This window comes from Oreochromis niloticus, linkage group LG20, assembly GCF_001858045.2.
Source record: "Oreochromis niloticus isolate F11D_XX linkage group LG20, O_niloticus_UMD_NMBU, whole genome shotgun sequence".
Classification (NCBI taxonomy): Eukaryota; Metazoa; Chordata; class Actinopteri; order Cichliformes; family Cichlidae; genus Oreochromis; species Oreochromis niloticus.
Genome location: NC_031984.2, coordinates 32,176,824 through 32,196,294, shown reverse-complemented (window position 1 = coordinate 32,196,294; position 19,471 = coordinate 32,176,824). Strand labels below are relative to the sequence as shown.

At 39.6% G+C, this 19,471-nt stretch overlaps 1 protein-coding gene across 6 annotated transcripts in view; it reads left to right on the top strand.

The window, feature by feature from the left end:
* Positions 1–19,471, top strand: part of ntsr1 (neurotensin receptor 1 (high affinity)) — a 126,059-nt gene that overhangs the window by 96,725 nt on the left and 9,863 nt on the right. The window contains exons 4-6 of one of the 6 annotated variants that reach the window (XM_025901859.1): positions 1,836–1,967; positions 6,083–6,109; positions 6,244–6,377. In XM_025901859.1, the coding sequence (XP_025757644.1) occupies positions 1,836–1,967; positions 6,083–6,089 (139 nt within the window). In that variant the 3' untranslated portion in view covers positions 6,090–6,109; positions 6,244–6,377. Of the gene's footprint in view, positions 1–1,835; positions 4,187–6,082; positions 7,190–19,471 lie in introns of those variants that run through there. The other 5 variants (XM_019350157.2, XM_025901856.1, XM_019350158.2 and 2 more) reach the window with 5 other exon arrangements.

The following is a 19,471-nucleotide window of genomic DNA, read 5'->3' as shown; positions in this document are numbered from 1 at the left end:
AAAAAAGCTTAGTTAACTTTAAAATACAGCATTTCATTACAAAATATTAATGTTCATGATTATCTATTAATTTTGTAATATAATGTTTAAAATAAATGTTAATCACCCTGCAGCTGTTTTTATTTACGTCTATTTTCAGGAAGAGTAGTTAGCACTGTTTACTGCAAAACTACTCATTTTCTGTTATGTTATATGGTTAAATCACAATTTCACTGTAAGTACAATTAATGAATTGAAGTCTGCAAGTTAAAGATACTATGAGTAAGAGACCAAAAACTTAAAATCCCCAGTAAATCAGTGGGTTATCAGGTTCTAAAGATTGTATTTAAGACTGCAACACTGTCAAGGCAATACACATCCACGGACAATTATATCCACGCTCTTTGGTTCTGTCCACCAGTTCAGAAGTTTTGGCGCAGGATATGTGAAGACTTATCAAAGTGTCTGAAATGTAAAATTCCAACCTCCCCTTTAGTGTGCTTGTTGGGCAAATTGGATGATGTCACTAAAGAAATAAATACAGTCCACATGGTTTTTACGGCCCTATGCATTGCCAAGAAAATGGTCCTCATGAACTGGAAAAATAAGAATAATCTTAATTCTAACCAATATAGAAACCATCTAATATATCACATTAGTTGATACAGCCTCTGCAACCACATTAGATCAATTCCTCTGGGCTCCTTTGATAGGCTCCATCACCTAGCTGGGGTGGGGTTCATAGTTTGGTCGCTATTGTGGTTGATGTGGAGGTAGGGACGGGTTTAGGGCATTTGGAGAGTCCCTAGGGATGTTATCCCTGGTGGGCTTATCCTGGAGGTTGTGCTCATGATCTGGTTAGGGGCTCTGGAGGCTCTTAGATGGTGCTCTTAGATGGTGTTTCCCTACCCCAGCGCTGGGATATGGTGGGGGCTTGGGGTTCTTGGGGTGCTCCGCCTCCGTGCTGGGGCTCTGGCTGGGCCTACGGGGCTTTGGTCCTTGTTGGTGTGTCGCCGAGGTTGTGGGCGGGTGGGTGCACGCGAGCTCAGCCCTGGTACAGGGGGCCTCTGGTGCATCAGCCAAACCGGGGGGCTCTTCAATGGGCAGGGAGGTTGTTTCATCCTTGCAGGAGTTCACTATGCTGGTGGGGGAGAGACATAGGAGAGGTGGAGAATGGACTTAACCTGGGTGTCTATTGATGGGGTGGATACAGTTTCCTCTACCTCTCCTGTGGAGCTTGGGGGTGCTGCTGCCGTGGGCCCCGGTCTGGATGGGCCTTGGTGGGTTCCAGATGGCGGGGGTGCCTCTTGCCATGTGTGTCCCATCTGTAACAACTGAAAATAAAATAAAATAATAACAACAAAGGTCAATCAAATTGACCAATACGGCAAGGCCCCGATGATCCACTTGGTATACCGTTGGGTATCTTTGCTGGCCTTCAAACATCAATTCTGACGGCTAAAGAACCAAAAGGGACAGGCAAAAAAATTAAAAATAAAGACTGCAACATTACTAGTCTATCTCGATGTCGATATTGCATTTTGAATGTCAGTTATTAAAGTTAGTATTTTGAAACAGCCATGTTTTTAAAAAAATTAATTTTATTGTTTTTCAGCAGTACAAGTACCATATGTAGTTGAGTTTTTTTTTTCTTTTTTTTCTTTTAAGTTTTGGATGAGTCTCGACACCATGCGCTGCTCCAGAGGCTGTTCACATGCACTAACTTTCCTGTACAAGTCACAGTGCACCTCTGTATCTTTTTTATACAAAGCATTAAAAGTAATATATTTATGTTTAGCCTTAAACATAGGATACATAACTATTTTCTTATACTTCTCCCTTGTGTTTTCTTCCAGTGAGTTATATGACTTCTACCACTATTTCTACATGCTGACCAATGTCCTGTTCTACGTCAGCTCGGCCATAAACCCTGTCCTCTACAACCTGGTATCAGCCACCTACCGTCAGATCTTCTTCTCCACGTTGCGGTACTTCTGCATGCCCTGCCGTCACACACCCAGGAAGCAACCATACCCCCTCAACCGCCACTCCATTAGCATCTCCAGTAGCCACACCCTTTCCACTAACATCATTAAAGAGACAGCATACTGATTAAGCTGCAAATAAACACATTTTCTTTCACTTTGTCATATATTCATATATTGCCACATCTTGATTCCATCTTCCCAGAGGAAATTCTGGCATTGAGTTGGAGAATGTAGTCACCATCATCGTCATGTGAGGTTAAATTCTCACTCATTAAATGCTTTGATTTAATTTCAGACACATTTTCTCATGGATTATTGTGTTTCATACCTTTAACATGAGATTGTTAAATCAAAAAAGAAAATACGATGGAAGAAAGGGGGGGAAGGCCAGACTTTACAAAAGATACTGATGTAAATGATTTATACTGTATGTTTGTACATATATGTTTTTATTACACCAATCACTGAAATGAATTTAATGGGTGGTGTACCTCACTGATTCAGTTTTTCTAAACATTTAGCTTGTGTAACTCCTAAAAGTATTTTCTCGAAAACAACGCCTTGTAGAAATACTTTCACCACAACAACAGCTATGATGTAACCTTCCTTTTGGATGGATTGATCTGAGGAGAAACCTAGCTTTGATGTTAGAAAAAACAGTGCAAGGAACATGTATTTCTCTAAAATCTAAGTTGTATTGACAGCTGTATAGGAAGAATCTCTTGCATCATTAAAATTTACTTCTCTTGTGTGATTTGGCTTTTGCAAAACAAGCTTTTCAGCTAAATTCTTGGTGAAAATGAGGCGAATCCACATAATAGAGAGTCCTCATTGCTTCAACGCTGATATTCATTTAGCAATTTTACATACTAATATACTAATATTATTGGCAGTTTTTAGAAACTTTGACATTACTGTGGCCAGAACAGAAGTGGCTGTAATTGATTATTTAAAGTATTTCAAGAACCAGTAGAGGCCATTTGGAGGAAACTGCAATGGATGCATGGATGCAAACATCCTCACATGGAGAAAAGAGTAGTAACCGATACAGTGCTGCAGAAACAGACAGAGATCTGGGGAGCAAAGATTTTCTTCAGGACCAACACAACGATGTAGAAACAATCTGAATGGTTAAAACACACAAGCTGCTAGAAAGGATTAACAACATGATGTTGGAAATTACAAACCTTGTGATTTAACTTGGGGTTATTGTGTCAGGTAACTAAACACCCTACAAGGATGTGGGGTAAAAAATCTCTTAGCCTCTGTTGATAAAGGATGCCTAATGATAACCTCACAGAGCATGGTTTAGAGATGAATAACATACTTTCCTTTTGGTGCAATCCATAGTCATGTCTGCAGTTAAAAATAGTTTTACTCTTCACATTCGTTGATCTGGCTGTTCCATTCCTGCAAAGTATTATTTATATTTTCTTTTTTTTTAAAAAGCAGACTCCAATCATACAGGTCTCCTAATCTGGAAAAGATGTTGTGTGGCAGCCACAGTAACCAAATCAGCTCTCGTTGTTTTAAATAGGAAGAAGGGGAATAAAGAAAAAGATGTTGATCATTCCTTCATTGCAATAATTAGACTGACATTTTTCACTTTATAAGAGACAGTCTGATCACACCTATTTTCTGTGTGGGAATAACATCAACATCTGGTTGTCTGTGATTCTTTAGCCATCATCTGGTCACCAGTGTTAACCAGGGAGTAGTTTATGTTCAGAGTCTTGATTCGATTTTCATTCTTTTCCTGGTGATATGTAGACTCATTGCTGATATGTAATAAGTGTTACACTTGCAGCCTGCTGAATGAGAATTTTATCTACACAAAAAAGGGACACAAAAAGGGAAAAAAAATCTATTTATAGGCTACTTATCAGTGAGGAGGTGAACAGTAAAAAAAAAAAAAAAAAAAAAAAACATAAAAAAAACCCAGTAACATTAAAACACTTTGATCGGTCCCCCCCACCCCCCTCACAAAAAACCTAATATGATTTCCTGATCTTTATATTTCGGGCCATGGGGCAGTACTGAGGTAACACACTAATGTTTGAATACATCAAGTTTAAAGTTTTAGCTCTAATTTGAACCTGTGATGCTGAAGAAATAAATGGAAGAGAGCACTCTGCATAATACCGTGCACAGATCCCAAAGCACAAAGACTAGTTTAATAAAGAAAGCTGATAACCAGTGTTGTGATAACGCATTGATAATGCATTATGCATCTCTAATTGGGGTTTTAGGTTTTGTCAAGCCAGCTTATACTGAAAAAGCCCTGCTATTTCAAACTTGTTTGTTGTATGTTGTAGAGTCAGAGAAATGCTTTAATCACCGGCTCTTAGTTAATACGCTGTGCATGTAGTGCAAGTGATTTACAACTTATAGCACTAATTTATACAACACCACCTATTGTGATTTCATATATACGGTGGTGTCAGTGAATTAGCAGCAGTTACCCATTTGATTCACAAGATGTTATTTTGAGCAGCTACCAAGAGAGCCCATGCTTTTAATTCATTTATAACAGAACCTTCTATGCACTGATGTAACCTACCTGCAGATATCAATGATATTCATAATAGAAAAGTGTAGTAATGGTAAAGTGTGAAGATCACAGAAGTAGAATCACTCATTGCACTTTTTATTCTACGAAAGTCTTACTTTTGAGTTTTACTTTTGCAACCTGCTTTTATGTTTGCCAGCATACATCAAAGGAACCTGTAGCATGCAAGCACTGGCTAAATAGAAACAGCAGCTGTGGCTGATGGGTGTGTCACTGGTTTTCCAAACATTTAGGTATAAATCAAAGCACTGAACAAACTAATACCTTGACCTTATGATTGAAAAATAAAGTGATAACCCCCAGATGATTGCAGTTTTTCCCAGAGGGAAAAAATAAACAAAAACAGCTCACATTACCGCCCCTCCAAAAAAAAAAAAAAAAATCAAGGCTACACTTTGGGGCCCAAATATGCCAAATATGCACAGAATATTCTGGGATATCAATTTCATAGTTATTAATCCTTTTTTCCCCCACATAACAACAACTTTGTGAACTACATGGTGTTGCTTCATAAATAGAAAAAGGTCACCCATACAAAAGTGTTTTAAAAAAAGGTTTAAACTCTGTGTCTTGTTTGTTCCTTATAAAAAACTGACCCTTGTTTTTATTATCGGTGACAGTTATATGCTGTTTGTTGTAATACGACTTGAAATGTGTTCCTATGGCGTGTTTGTGTTTGTATAGTCTTTTGCATGTGCCTCATTGGAACTTCAGCCAGACAATAGATTCCCTAAAACAGAAACTGACCCAAAATCAATTGAACCTAAATCAAAAATACACAAAAAATTTACAAATTAATACAATGCACATGTACGTGTTGTTTTGTAAACTATACGGTAAGAGCCTTTACATAGATGTTTTCTAATTGTTATTTTTTCTAGTCCAGAAATAATTGTAATGCCTCTGCTACAGTGAATTAAGTGGGACACTGTGTGAAATGTGTGAAATGCCCATCCAACAAGTGATTGGCAGCCAATGTGTGTCAGAGACTTAGATATTTGAGCTGTGTAGATCTTATATCCAGTGGAAGTTGTGGATCTCGCTTCCATTAGACCAAAGATCTGTGGACACTGTTGATACCCTTAAAAAGAAACTTAAGACTCACCTGTTCAGGCTTTTTGCTTTTATTTAGTTTGATCTATTTATACAGTTTTAATTGTTGTATCTTATTCTGTATTGTAAAACACTTTGTGAATTTTGTTCTTAAAAAACACAATATCAATAAACCTTAATTACTTATGTTTTTGTAGAATATTTTTTGCCTTTTGTGAACATTTGAATAAGATTAGGCAAACACACAGCTTATGAGAATGTGTCTATTTAGCAAGTAGCTATAATGAAAGCCAATCAGAGCCCTAGACAATTATCTTGTGACATAGTGGAGGTGAGATCTTTTATATGATATCAAATGTTAAAACTGTGGCTCCTTTATTTAAAACAAAAAAACATATGCTCATTTTGAATTTGATTCCAGCTACATGTATCAGAAAAGACTAAACATGGCATTTTTTGTATTGTCCTTTCCTGATGTGCCAACTGCTTCCAGTGGGTGACAGGTGTGGAGAGCAGGCAGGTCAGTTTAGCACCTAGACTTATTTACTGTGGCTCCATGCTGATGAAATATGCACAGAATATTTTGACATTGTCTTGCTGAATAAAAAAAGGCCAATCCTTCTCTCTCTCTCTCTCTCTCTCTCTCTCCTAAAGTTTGCCTTTTGTCCTATCTCTTTTTGCTCTCTCCTCTTACCCCCCCCCAGTCATGGTGGACAGATGTGAGCTTGGTTCTGCTGGAGGTTTCTTCTGCCAGAGGGAGTTTGTCCTTCCCACTGTCGTCAAGTGCTTGCTCATAGGGGGTTGTGTGGTTGTTGGGATTTCTTTCTAATATTGTTATCTTACAATATGAAATGCCCTGAGAGCACTGTTTTTATGAATTAGCTCTATATAAATGAAAATGAACTGAACTGAATTGGACATTCTTCCGCATGCAACATATATGCAAATTAGTTATGTGCACTAATAGAAATTTAAAAGCTAAATGGTCTCCCTATTCATTAGTTGGTAGAGTGCATGGTAGAGCTTAAAACACTTTTGAGAATTATTATTGGAATTATGACCAAGCCCCACAATTTCCTTAATCTTTTAATTATATAACTTACAGCAAATGAGAGACTAAACCTATTCTCTGTCATTTTACACTGAAAAACAATTACAACTATTTCTGTCACAGATTAGATCTTCCCATCTTTACAATAGGGGGATTTTTTTTCACACCCATGTTTTGGCTTGTTGCTAATTTAGCTAGTGAGAGCCACCGCTTATATTTTTAACAGTTAAAATTTTCAGTCTTTTATTGCCCAAGTCTCGTTTTTTTTTAAACATGTAGATCCATCAAATTAAAAGTGAGCATATAGTACTTAAATAAATAAATATAAATGATAAACATTACTAAGTTTATACATATGATATGTTGTGGTTGTTTTTATTTGTTTTTTGGTTTTTTGATGTCTTACATTTTCAACTTGCTATTAAAATTAACAATGTATTTCGTTTTTTTGCTGTATGATTCTGTTCTGCAGATGTGTATAACATTTCTCTCAGAATGTGCTTTTGTTTCCATATAAAAAGGAATAATAAAGAATGGAGAGATGCAGATTACAGCTGCCTCTGTCTTATTCATGTCACACTGTCTGGGATTTTCTGGGATAACATAAGGTATTAGCACCTGTTTTTCTGTAAAGCAGGTAATGAAACTCTACAGAAACCTCTGGTCTGAGCCTCCTGTTTGATTCAGTTTTCAGAACCTCAACACTGCAGCTCCTCCACTATCTAAAGTGAACACCTTTACTGATTTTCCAGAACAAAATAAGATACAGAGTTCCACCATGAAGAAACTTGTAATTACAATACATACTTTTGTAAACTGTATCATTTTTAAACTCACCAGTTTTCCTAGTCTGACTTCTTAGTTGACTTCTTCATTTTAATCAGCTTAAAGCTCTTTGGACCACACTCATCCTTTGTCTTACAGTTGGATCCTCATTCGAGTAAAGCACTACACTCTGTTTACCCTTTTTTAAAGTTAAGCTTTTATTTCTCTAATTAATCATGATACATGATTAGCAGAGGTTCAGCTGTTCTGAAAACTCACTACAGAGCACATCCTCTTCAGCAAATGTGAGGGTAATGAAGATAATGCTGGCCTGACAAGAAACAAGTGAGATTTTACCCCGTTATTGCTGCAGAAATCTACAAGTAACGGATGAAGAAAGCTGTACAGCCTGGTAATATTCTCCTGAGAACCATCCTGTTTATTTATGTCCTCTGCAATGGACATTTGTGTTTTGGTCTTTTTCTTTTGACTTATTTGAGCTATCCTAATAACTCCTGGAATTCCATTAATACCTCATGCATTTGGGTGGCCTCTTTTAGCTCCAAAGAGGAAGGAAATCACCAAAAAAAAGTTAAACGGTTACAAAAGTTAACTGCAAACACGGTAAGAAAACTGTTTGACTCCACAGCTAGTTAAAGCCCCGTTACTCCCCACTGCCAGTCGCGAACGCTCCCTCCGTGCACGGTTGCCATGTATTAAAGGAACAGTACGTAAAAATTAAATAAGGAAAGAAAATACAATTTAACTGTAAATATTACGCTAAACAAAATTATAAAGTAGAAACTGAAATTACCCATTATCTTACACTTATCCTTATCCAAAATAATTCAAATTATTAACAAATATACACTCTGTGCAATCTGAGTAAAGTAAGAGATGATTAGACCTTTATCTTATACACCACCAGAGATGGGCAGTAACGCGTAATACTTTTTTCAAGTAACGAGTAATGTAAGGGATTACTATTGCAAAAATGGTAATTAGATTACCGTTACTTTTCCGTAAGCACACTGCGTTACTGCGTTACTAAAACCGTGATTTTTTGCGAGAATGTCTCATGACAGTGACGTAAGCGAGTGCGACGTTCGTGACAACAGCTGTGTGCAGATCAACAATGGACAGTGCGGGAAAGAGTATGAGCATGCAGCGTTTAAAGCGTGGAAGTACTGACCTTATTTTGAGTTTGATTCCATGAAAAGTGACAAAAACATTAGTGTCCGTTGTGCGTGGGAAGAAAACTTCTTTTTACAGCGAAAAAACCCCCTAAACTTCCAAGCAAGCACCGAGTGCGCTACGACGTAATGGGAAATTCACAGACAAACTCGCGGATTCTTCAACTGACCGCTGCGGCACACCTGCACCAGGGCAAACCTCCGCCTTCCCCAGTCCTGCTTTACAGGTGAAAATAGAGCAACAGGACCGCTAGTCTTTGATTTTATTTATTTTCTGCTGTGTTTTACTTGCATCTATTTGAAAGAATGAGTGTAAACACAAAAAAATATTTTATTTTATATGCTGGAATGTGCAGAAAATAGGTTTAAATGTTAAACAAATTTCTTCCAGTCAGAGAATGTTGCATATAATTAAGTTTTTGCTTGATGCATAAAGTTAAAAGATTTAAAGTTTAAAGTTTTAAAAAGAGACGTTTCCATTTGATTACATTTTGTATGATGAATTATGCAGAAAAAGTAGAATTGGTCTGAAAGATCTATCGCTTTATCACCTATTCAGGTTGTAAATCATGTTTTTAAAAAGTAACTAAGTAACTAGGTAATTAATTACTTTTGACAATAAGTAATTAGTAAAGTAACGGGATTACTTTTGGGGGGAAGTAATCAGTAATTAGTAACTGATTACTTTTTTCAAGTAACTTGACCAACACTGTACACCACATATAAAAAATAAATAAAAAATAAACAGAGCAGAAGGTGCTGTTGTGGTTAGCACTGTTGCTTCACAGCAAGAAGTGATTTTGGTGATATTCATAGGATGGAAGAAGTCTGTTATCTGTTATTGAAGTTATCTGAAGAGTTTTCATTTCTAGTTTTAATCATTGAACCAATGTTCCTAACTCATGAATAAGCAGATCATATTCCGTTTTATGGACAGTTAAAATTTGCCTTTTGCCATCATCAACTTTAAGTTTTCAGTTATCCATTTGTTAATGTCAAACACAGTGCTAGAGACCTCACGACCAATTGTTAGTCAGTGGTGCTAGTATCAGTCATTATGCAAATGTACAGTTTATAAGGTTAGAGAAACTTGCATTCAGCTGAGACTGAAGAAGTCACATGGATGAGTGACAAAATGTTTCTCCCACTAAAACAGCTACATCCAGACCTCACAGATTTCTTGAGAGATCAGAACAGATGCAAAAACTTGTTTTTATGTTTTTATACTATTCTTTGGCAATGTCATTTGTTGACATTGCTAATGATCAGTGATTTCCAGTGTTGTGGTCTAACATGCACACTGGCCTCTGGACTTAGAGCTCTTGATTCTGGAAGCAGACCACCTCTGAGGACAACGTGCTCCTCATTATACCAGTCTAGAAGTTTTACTGCTGGACTGAGGCTTGGGCCAGAAGTTGCCAGTCTGGGTAATCCACTTGCTAGAGAAAACTGAGGCTGGCACCAAGCTAACATGGGTTAAAGCAGAGCACCTCCAGGGTCACCATGGCTCTGTGTCAAAGGTAACTCAATGGCACTGGTGGACTATGGAGCAAATTGCCCAGCTCCCTATTTCCACTATCCAAGGTTCCAAAGGAGCAGGCATGGAACACTTCTGTGACTTGAAAATTGGTACTTGTTATCATCAGACATTTCTACCAGCAATTTAAACATACAGCAGAAAGCAACCAGTCAGTCCTTACCACAGCTTAGTGGGAAAATTCTTGCTTTGGAGACTAACTATAGAAGTGACAGGCACTCAGTTCAGATGATCCATGGAAACAATTTGATATGCTGTGGAGGTAAGCATCAACGACACAGGGCTCTCAGTTCTCACTCCTCCTTTATTCGTCTCTCCATTAACTGCTCATATCGCGCCACACAACAGAGGAACACACTTCCTCAACACTGGGTGTGAGTGGAGCCCTCTAGTGGTCCACCACACATGCCCCCCCCGAACACCCAGCAGAACTAGTCCAGGACCCGGGGCTTAAGCAAACGGCCGGAACGGCTGAACCGGGGGGTGGGGAACTGACAGAGGGCAACCCAGCCCGGAAGCGAGGCTGGCACTGGCGGTCAGAAAAAGCTGCAGATGACTCGGACTCCGTTGATTGTGGGTCGCTCCTGGGGGAAAAAACAGAATCCATCAGCCGGGTGGCAGGTGGGCGGCCGCGGCGAGGGGCCTGGGCCGGGACCACCTGATCCTCATGCATAACATGTGCAGGCTTAAGTCTGTCAACCGAGACAACCTCCTGCCGACCGCCAAAGTCCAAAATGAAATGTTTGTTGCCTGGTTTAAGAACCCTGTATGGCCCGTCATATGGGGGACGCAGCGGAGTCCTATGGGCATCGTGCCTGACAGGTTGAGGAGCTTTTCGGCTCGTTCAGCGTCGGAGAGGGCATAGCGCCGAAGAAGCAGCTCTTTAAGGGCGGCGTATTTCCCTTGGGCGGGTGGGTCCCGGAGGAGCGTCATTGCGCGACGGGTGGCCAGCGGGTCGAGCGAGGCCACTACATGGTGATACTTCGTGTCGTCAGCCGAGATGCCGCGAAGGGCGAACTGAGCCTCCACGTGTACGAACTAGAGATGGACCGATCCGATAGTACGTATCGGTATCGGTCCGATACTGACGTAAATTACTGGATCGGATATCGGTGAGAAATTAAAAATGTAATCCGATACATTAAATATAAAAAAAAAACACCTCACAAAACTTGCGACACGGCGTAACTCGGCTCATAACCGTAGCACGTCGGAGCAGTGTGCTCACGTGATAGAGCAGCTGTGTGTATTTGTAGCCTCGCTACCAAACCAGCATTTCATCTCCGAGGAAGTTATCCCAGAGAGAAGTAAAGCAAGTGTGTAAGTTCATCTCTGAATGTTTGTAAAGCGTTCCCATGTTAAGCTTAACAACCGATATATGGAGCGACTGCCTCTCTCTCTCTCTCTCCCTCACCTTCCTGCGGCTACTTCAATCGTGAAACTGCTTAATGATCAGCTGATTGGCTTTTCTGTCGCGAGTCCGTCTCTCTTCTTTGTTTTTGGTCCACTTTGCACCAGAAAGAGGAAACCAGCGGCGGAACAACAGCAGCACCTTTAACCTTGATAAGCTGTTGTTAGAATTTATTTAATATTACTTTCTAGACCAGGATCCTTTTCTACGTAGCTGACTGCTGGTAACTGTGCAGGGGCGGATCTAGCAAAGTTTAGCCAGGGGGGCCGATAGGGCATTAACAGGGAAAAGGGGGCACAAAGACATACTTTTCTTTCTTATTCTCATTTAAAATGTCTAGCTTTTAATAAATAATTATCTGAATCTTACACCCAAAATTTTAATCTGATGTAAAATGTATAGAAGTCCATTACTGTATATAGTAACTGTTAAGTCTAATATACCCTAGTAAGCTATAGTACTTTTTCCTTTGGGAAGATACCATCTGTGCAGTCTGCAATTCTGTTGAAGAAAGATGTTGAATCTATTTAATTATTCTTGAAAAATAATTTAATTCTGTGCATTTTTTTTCACCCTGCATCAAATCAAAGTTGATTACATCGATTAAGCATCATGACGTGGAGGGTGGGGGGTGGTTCCCTATTTTTTTTTGCTGGGAGTTTGCAACCCTATTAGTTAGGTTGCTTAATATTTCTGCTAAGTACTCTTTAAAATACCAGAATAGGGAGGATGGAGTAGGTTTAAGTTTATTAGATTGATCAGTGTTGCTGAACTATAAAATATTTTGGGTGCAGTGTATTTTTTACATACAGGTATAACAGAATAGCTTTAGTGTTATTGTTTATTTAAACTTGAGTATGAACTTATACAAAATGCAGCAAGATATTAAAAAAACAGTTTTATTGATTAAAAAACACTATATCGGATTCATATCGGTATCGTCAGATATCCAAATTTATGATATCGGTATCGGTATCGGACATAAAAAAGGTGGTATCGTGCCATCTCTAGTACGAACCATGACGGGCGGTCATGGAGCCAAAAGTCCGGCAGTTTCAGCGCCACAGCGAACGTAGCTGCAACAGGAGGCGGAGGATCGGCGTCCGCTGATGCCTCCATAGCGGAGTCTGCGTTATCTGCGGCCCGTTGCATGCTCGAGTCAGGGGTCACCAATGTGGAGGTAAGCATCAACGACACAGGGCTCTCAGTTCTCACTCCTCCTTTATTCGTCTCTCCATTAACTGCTCATATCGCGCCACACAACAGAGGAACACACTTCCTCAACACTGGGTGTGAGTGGAGCCCTCTAGTGGTCCACCACAATGCATCATTTGAGGAGCAAAAGATTAAAGCAGTTAAACCATCACGATAAGTAAATGAAACCTTAGTTTCAGATGAATCTTAAATGTGATCAACCTATCTCTAATAATCGGCTATGTACCACAGGCCTTCAAGCTGGCTGTAGTTAAACCTTTACTTAAAAAGCCATCTCTAGACCCTGCTGTCTTAGCTAATTATCAGCCAATCTCCAACCTTCCTTTCATATCAAAAGTCCTTGAAAGAGTAGTTGTCAAACAGCTAACAGATCATCTGCAGAGGAATGGCTTATTTGAAGAGTTTCAGTCAGGTTTCAGAGCTCATCACAGCACAGAAACAGCTTTAGTGAAGGTTATAAATTATCTTGTTATGGCCTCTGACAGTGGACTCGTCTTTGTGCTTGTCCTGCTACACCTCAGTGCAGCATTCGATACTGTTGACCATACAGTGGCTTGCAAAAGTATTCGGCCCCCTTGAACTTTCCCACATTTTGTCACATTACAGCCACAAACATGAATCAATTTTATTGGAATTCCACGTGAAAGACCAATACAAAGTGGTGTACACGTGAGAAGTGGAACAAAAATCATACATGATTCCAAACATTTTTTACAAATAAATAACTGAAAAGTGGGGTGTGCGTAATTATTCAGCCCCCTGAGTCAATACTTTCTAAAACCACCTTTTGCTGCAATTACAGCTGCCAGTCTTTTAGGGTATGTCTCTACCAGCTTTGCACATCTAGAGACTGAAATCGTTGCCCATTCTTCTTTGCAAAACAGCTCCAGCTCAGTCAGATTAGATGGACAGTGTTTGTGAACAGCAGTTTTCAGATCTTGCCACAGATTCTCGATTGGATTTAGATCCAATCCAAAAAGTTCCATTTTGGTCTCATCTGACCAGAGCACCTTCTTCCACATGTTTGCAGTTTGCCACATGGCTTGTGGCAAACTGTAAACGGGACTTCTTATGGTTTTCTGTTAACAATGGCTTTCTTCTTGCCATTCTTCCATAAAGGCCAACTTTGTGCAGTGCACGACTAATAGTTGTCCTGTGGACAGATTCCCCCACCTGAGCTGTAGATCTGTGCAGCTCGTCCAGAGTCACCATGGGCCTCTTGGCTGCATTTCTGATCAGCGCTCTCCTTGTTCGGCCTGTGAGTTTAGGTGGACGGCCTTGTCTTGGTAGGTTTACAGTTGTGCCATACTCCTTCCATTTCTGAATGATGGCTTGAACAGTGCTCCGTGGGATGTTCAAGGCTTGGGAAATCTTTTTGTAGCCTAAGCCTGCTTTAAATTTCTCAATAACTTTATCCCTGACCTGTCTGCTGTGTTCTTTGGACTTCATGGTGTTGTTGCTCCCAATATTCTCTTAGACAACCTCTGAGGCGGTCACAGAGCAGCTGTATTTGTACTGACATTAGATTACACACAGGTGCACTCTATTTAGTCATTAGCACTCATCAGGCAATGTCTATGGGCAACTGACTGCACTCAGACCAAAGGGGGCTGAATAATTACGCACACCCCGCTTTGCAGTTATTTATTTGTAAAAAATGTTTGGAATCATGTATGATTTTCGTTCCACTTCTCATGTGTGCACCACTTTGTATTGGTCTTTCACGTGGAATTCCAATAAAATTGATTCATGTTTGTGGCTGTAATGTGACAAAATGTGGAAAAGTTCAAAGGGGCCGAATACTTTTGCCACCCACTGTAATTACAGGTACTGCGCTGCAGTAGTTGTATCATATCTATCTAATAGACTCCAATTTGTTCATGTAAATGAAGAGTCCTCTTCACACACTAAGGTCAACTATGGTGTTCCACAGGGTTCAGTGCTAGGACCAATTCTGTTTACATTATACATGCTTCCCTTAGGCAGTATCATTAGAAGACATAGTATACATTTTTACTGCTATGCAGATGACACCCAGCTCTATCTATCCACGAAGCCAGGTAACACACACCAATTAGTTAAACTGCAGGAATGTCTTAAAGACATAAAGACCTGGATGGCCGCTAACTTTCTGCTTCTTAATTTAGATAAAACTGAGGTTATTGTACTCGGCCCTGGAAATCTTAGAAATATGGTATCTAACCAGATCCTTACTCTGGATGGCATTACCTTGGCCTCCAGTAACACTGTGAGGAATCTTGGAGTCATTTTTGACCAAGACATGTCCTTCAACGCACATATTAAACAAATATGTAAGACTGCTTTCTTCCATTTGCGCAACATCTCTAAAATTAGAAATATCCTGTCTCAGAGTGACGCTGAAAAACTAGTTCATGCATGTATTACTTCCAGGCTGGACTACTGTAATTCATTATTATCAGGAAGTCCTAAAAACTCCCTGAAAAGCCTTCAGCTAATCCAAAATGCTACAGCAAGAGTGCTGACAGGGACTAGAAAGAGAGAGCATATTTCTCCAGTATTGGCTTCCCTTCATTGGCTTCTTGTTAAATCCAGAATTGAATTCAAAATCCTGCTCCTCACATACAAGGTCTTAAATAATCAGGCCCCATCTTATCTTAATGACCTTGTAGTACCATATAACCCTATTAGAGCACTTCACTCTCGCACTGCAGGCCTACTTGCTGTTCCTAGAGTATTTAAAAGTAGAATGGGAGGGAGAGCCTTCAGTTTTCAGGCCCCTCTTCTGTGGAACCAGCTTCCAGTTTGGATTCGGGAGACAGACACTATCTCTACTTTCAAGATTAGGCTTAAAACTTTCCTTTTTGTTAAAGCATATAGTTAGGGCTGGACAAGGTGACCCTGAATCCTCCCTTAGTTATGCTGCAATAGGCATAGGCTGCCGGGACTCCCATGATGTATTGAGTTTTTCCTTTCCAGTCACCTTTCACACTCACTATGTGTTAATAGACCTCTCTGCATTGAATATACCTGTTATTAATCTCTGTCTCTCTTCCACAGCATGTCTTTATCCTGTTTTCCTTCTCTCACCCCAACCGGTCGCAGCAGATGGCCGCCCCTCCCTGAGCCTGGTTCTGCTGGAGGTTTCTTCCTGTTAAAAGGTTTCTTCCTGTTTTTCCTTCCCACTTTCGCCAAAGTGCTTGCTCATAGGGGGTCATATGATTGTTGGGTTTTTCTCTGTATGTATTATTGTACGATCTACTGTACAATATAAAGTGCCTTGAGGCGACTGTTGTTGTGATTTGGCACTAAATAAATAAAATTGAACTGAATTGAATTGAATTGATTAATGGAACTGAAGCTGAAGAGTGCATTGTAAATAAAATGAAGAATGTCAAAGTAATCTTTGACGGAGTTTGCTGCAGGTGTTTTTGGTTTTATTGTGTACTGAAACTGAAAGTATAAATCCAAATTAGAGATTCCCTGAGTTTGTTGAATTTTGCAGCATATTTACTGATGTATCATCTATGTGAAAGTTAAAATCCTCAATATCAAATAGTATTGACAGTTTCAGTGTGGAAGACAAAAAACTGCAGTGAATCTTCCACCACATCCTGACGAACGTGGTGAGCTAAAGAAGCTCTAGTTTGGAGGACACATTTCTATAAGTGCGGTGCGTTGCATCTGCCAAGTTTCCAGCTGAGGAAGATAGGATAGAATCTAATCATTCAAAATGAAAGTCTTATGAGCGCATGTTTATCAGCACCAACCTGAGAGGAGTTGAAGCTGGGATCTAACTGATTACAGCCAGAGCAAAAACCGCAAGAATGGTGGAGACAATCCACGGCACACATAAAATTCCCTCACTACAGCTGTTGATGGGTCAGGACACACCTAACAAAGGCAGCACATCCCTCCCATGCAATATCAGAGGTGGAAAGAGGTCACAACTTCACACATCAGTAGATGCCATCAAAAAGGAGCAATGATATTTTACAGCAACTCCTTTTTCCAAAGCAACTTATCGTGCGAGATCAATCAATTGGAGACCAGAACAACAAACGACGGAGGCACCAGACAAGTGCAATCAAACGATGAGTTTATTAACACCGGAGAGGAAACATCAGCATATGGCTTCCTCTGACAAAAATACATTGAATGCTGGTTTTATAGCATAGAAAATTAACATCCACACATACACGTCAATACAGGTCAAAAATACATTGTGTACAGTCATTGTTTACAGACAAGGGTACATCTTGTACATCTCTAATAACTATAAACAGACATGTAACTTCTCTTTTCTATAACATTTGCCTTTTAAGGTAATAAACTTCAAGCTTCAGGGTCTCTAAGGGCTAATAATTGACCCTCGTCACCAATCACTAAGTAGACAGAATTGCAGCAGGTCTCAAAGAAAAGCAGAAGACACTGGGGCCTTCGCTCAGGCCTGCTACTAGATTAATTTGTGTATTGTAAGCATGCATGCAATTAACCTGCTATGTTCTCATCTTCCCTCAACATGTATCACCTGGACACCCTCACCAGTGAAGCTTAAAACCCTCTTGGATGGAACATCAACTCTAAACAAGCACAGATATGCAATGTGTATAAAATGAACTAAACCTGTGAATAGAGTGAATGTGATGACAAACATATTCAATGCAATATGAACCCTGTAAGAAATATTACTAATAAAATAATGCTGTAAAACATGTTATTAATGCATTTATCATAAAGCAGATTATATGGTAGCAATAAAAGAATCTCTGAATCCTAACAAACTATAGCCTAACGTGACTATAAATTACACTAAACTGAAGGAGCTCTATTAAATAAATTAGATGAATAATGAAAATATATATTTTATTTGTTTTATATATATAACAAATAGAATATATATATATATATATACACACACACACACACACACACACACACACACTACTGGTCAAAAGCTTTAACAAACCTCAATTTTTTCCAGTTTTTTAGGGAAAATTATGCAGTTTAAAGTCTCATTGCTGTCTGAAGTGAAAGTATTGTACAATTAAGTAATCGGAGTTCTGTTTGCAAAATCTGTTGCTGAAGTTCCCATAAATGTGTGGCACTTGTAGGTTGCTTCGCTTTCACCCTTCTGTCCAGTTCTTCCCAAACCAGTGTTTGTTTTTTTCTTTAAGAAAATACGAGAGAATGACTCTCCTTTAAAAGATTTAATTCATTTCAGCAGTTGAAATTACAAGTTTCAGCATGCTGAACCTCAGTTTTTAATCGTTTGACCCAATAGATTCACGTTAATGAGGCCGTGTTTATGTCAGTTCTACCAATCAGAAGTTGCTATGTAACACAGACCTTCAAGCTGGCAGTAGTTCAACTGTTGCTTAAAAAGCCATCTGCTGTCTTAGCTAAATATAGGCCAATCACCAGCTTTCCTTTCATCTCAAAAATTCTTGAAAGAGTAGTTGTCAAACAGCTAACAGATCATCTGCAGAGGAATGACTTATTTGAAGAGTTTCAGTCAGGTTTCAGAGCTCATCACAGCACAGAAACAGCTTTAGTGAAGGTTATAAATGATCTTCTTATGGCCTCTGACAGTGGACTCATCTCTGTGCTTGTCCTGCTACACCCGGTGATGGACGAGTCATCCCTCTCGTCCCCAGACTCTGTTTCTGTTACAGAAGATGTGCCAGCGGGATTAAGTAGGTACTCAAAGCATTTCTTCCACCGCTGGACAGTGTACTCAGTCAAAGTCAGCAGCTCTGTTTTGCAGGAAGGCTCAGAGGAGGTTGGAGATTGTTACCATCATGGCTCATCCGGTCAGGATGAGAATGAACAGTCAGCAATCACTTGCAGGTTTCTCGTTTTATTGAATAATGAGGAAAAGGAAAGACACACATGGATTGCTAACTCTGAAAGGAAATAAATTGTGATTTAAGTCATTCAGTCATTCAACTCAAATACATGAACTTGGGAAACTCAACCAGAAACTCACCTCAGCTGCCGCCCCATGTGGGAGTGAAGAAAGAGTTAGCTGCGGGTGAGTACAGTCCTTATATAATGGGTGACAGTTGAGTGCAATTAAGGGTAAGCACCACACCCAATCAAAAGTGAGGAAAGGAAACAAGTTGCATCTGGTTGTTTTAGCAGAAGTTCAGCAAACACTTTTCCGAATACACATGATGGGACTTACAGTTGTTTTTTTATGGATTTCGGCACACTATGGAGTAAGGGCAAATGAAAGGGCAGATAGAGTTGCAAAGGAGGCCACAAAACATGGCATGGCTGTTAGCTTTGGCCAAGCAGAGATAAAGAGTATTGTAAGGCAAGAAATGAGGAAAAGATGGCAAAAACAGTGGGAGGAAGAAAGGAAGGGACGATGGCTGTATAAAATTCAAAGGACGTTGGGAGGAATGAGAACCACAGGACGGAGCAGGAGAGAGGAGGTGGTCATATCAAGAATGAGATTTGGACATACTGGCTTGAACACTACATTATTCATAATAGGGAAACATAATACCGGGAAATGTGATTACTGTGGGGAAGAGAAAACTATGGAACATGTCATATTGAATTGTCAGAAGTATCAGATCGAGAGGAGACAATTGATCCAAAACCTCAATAACATAAAAATCAAACTGGATCTTATTGATTTATTGCAAAAGGAATCGGGAAGTAAACGTTATCAGGCCTTATTTCAGTTTACTGTTATGCCAGCAAGGGCCAGTGCATGAAAA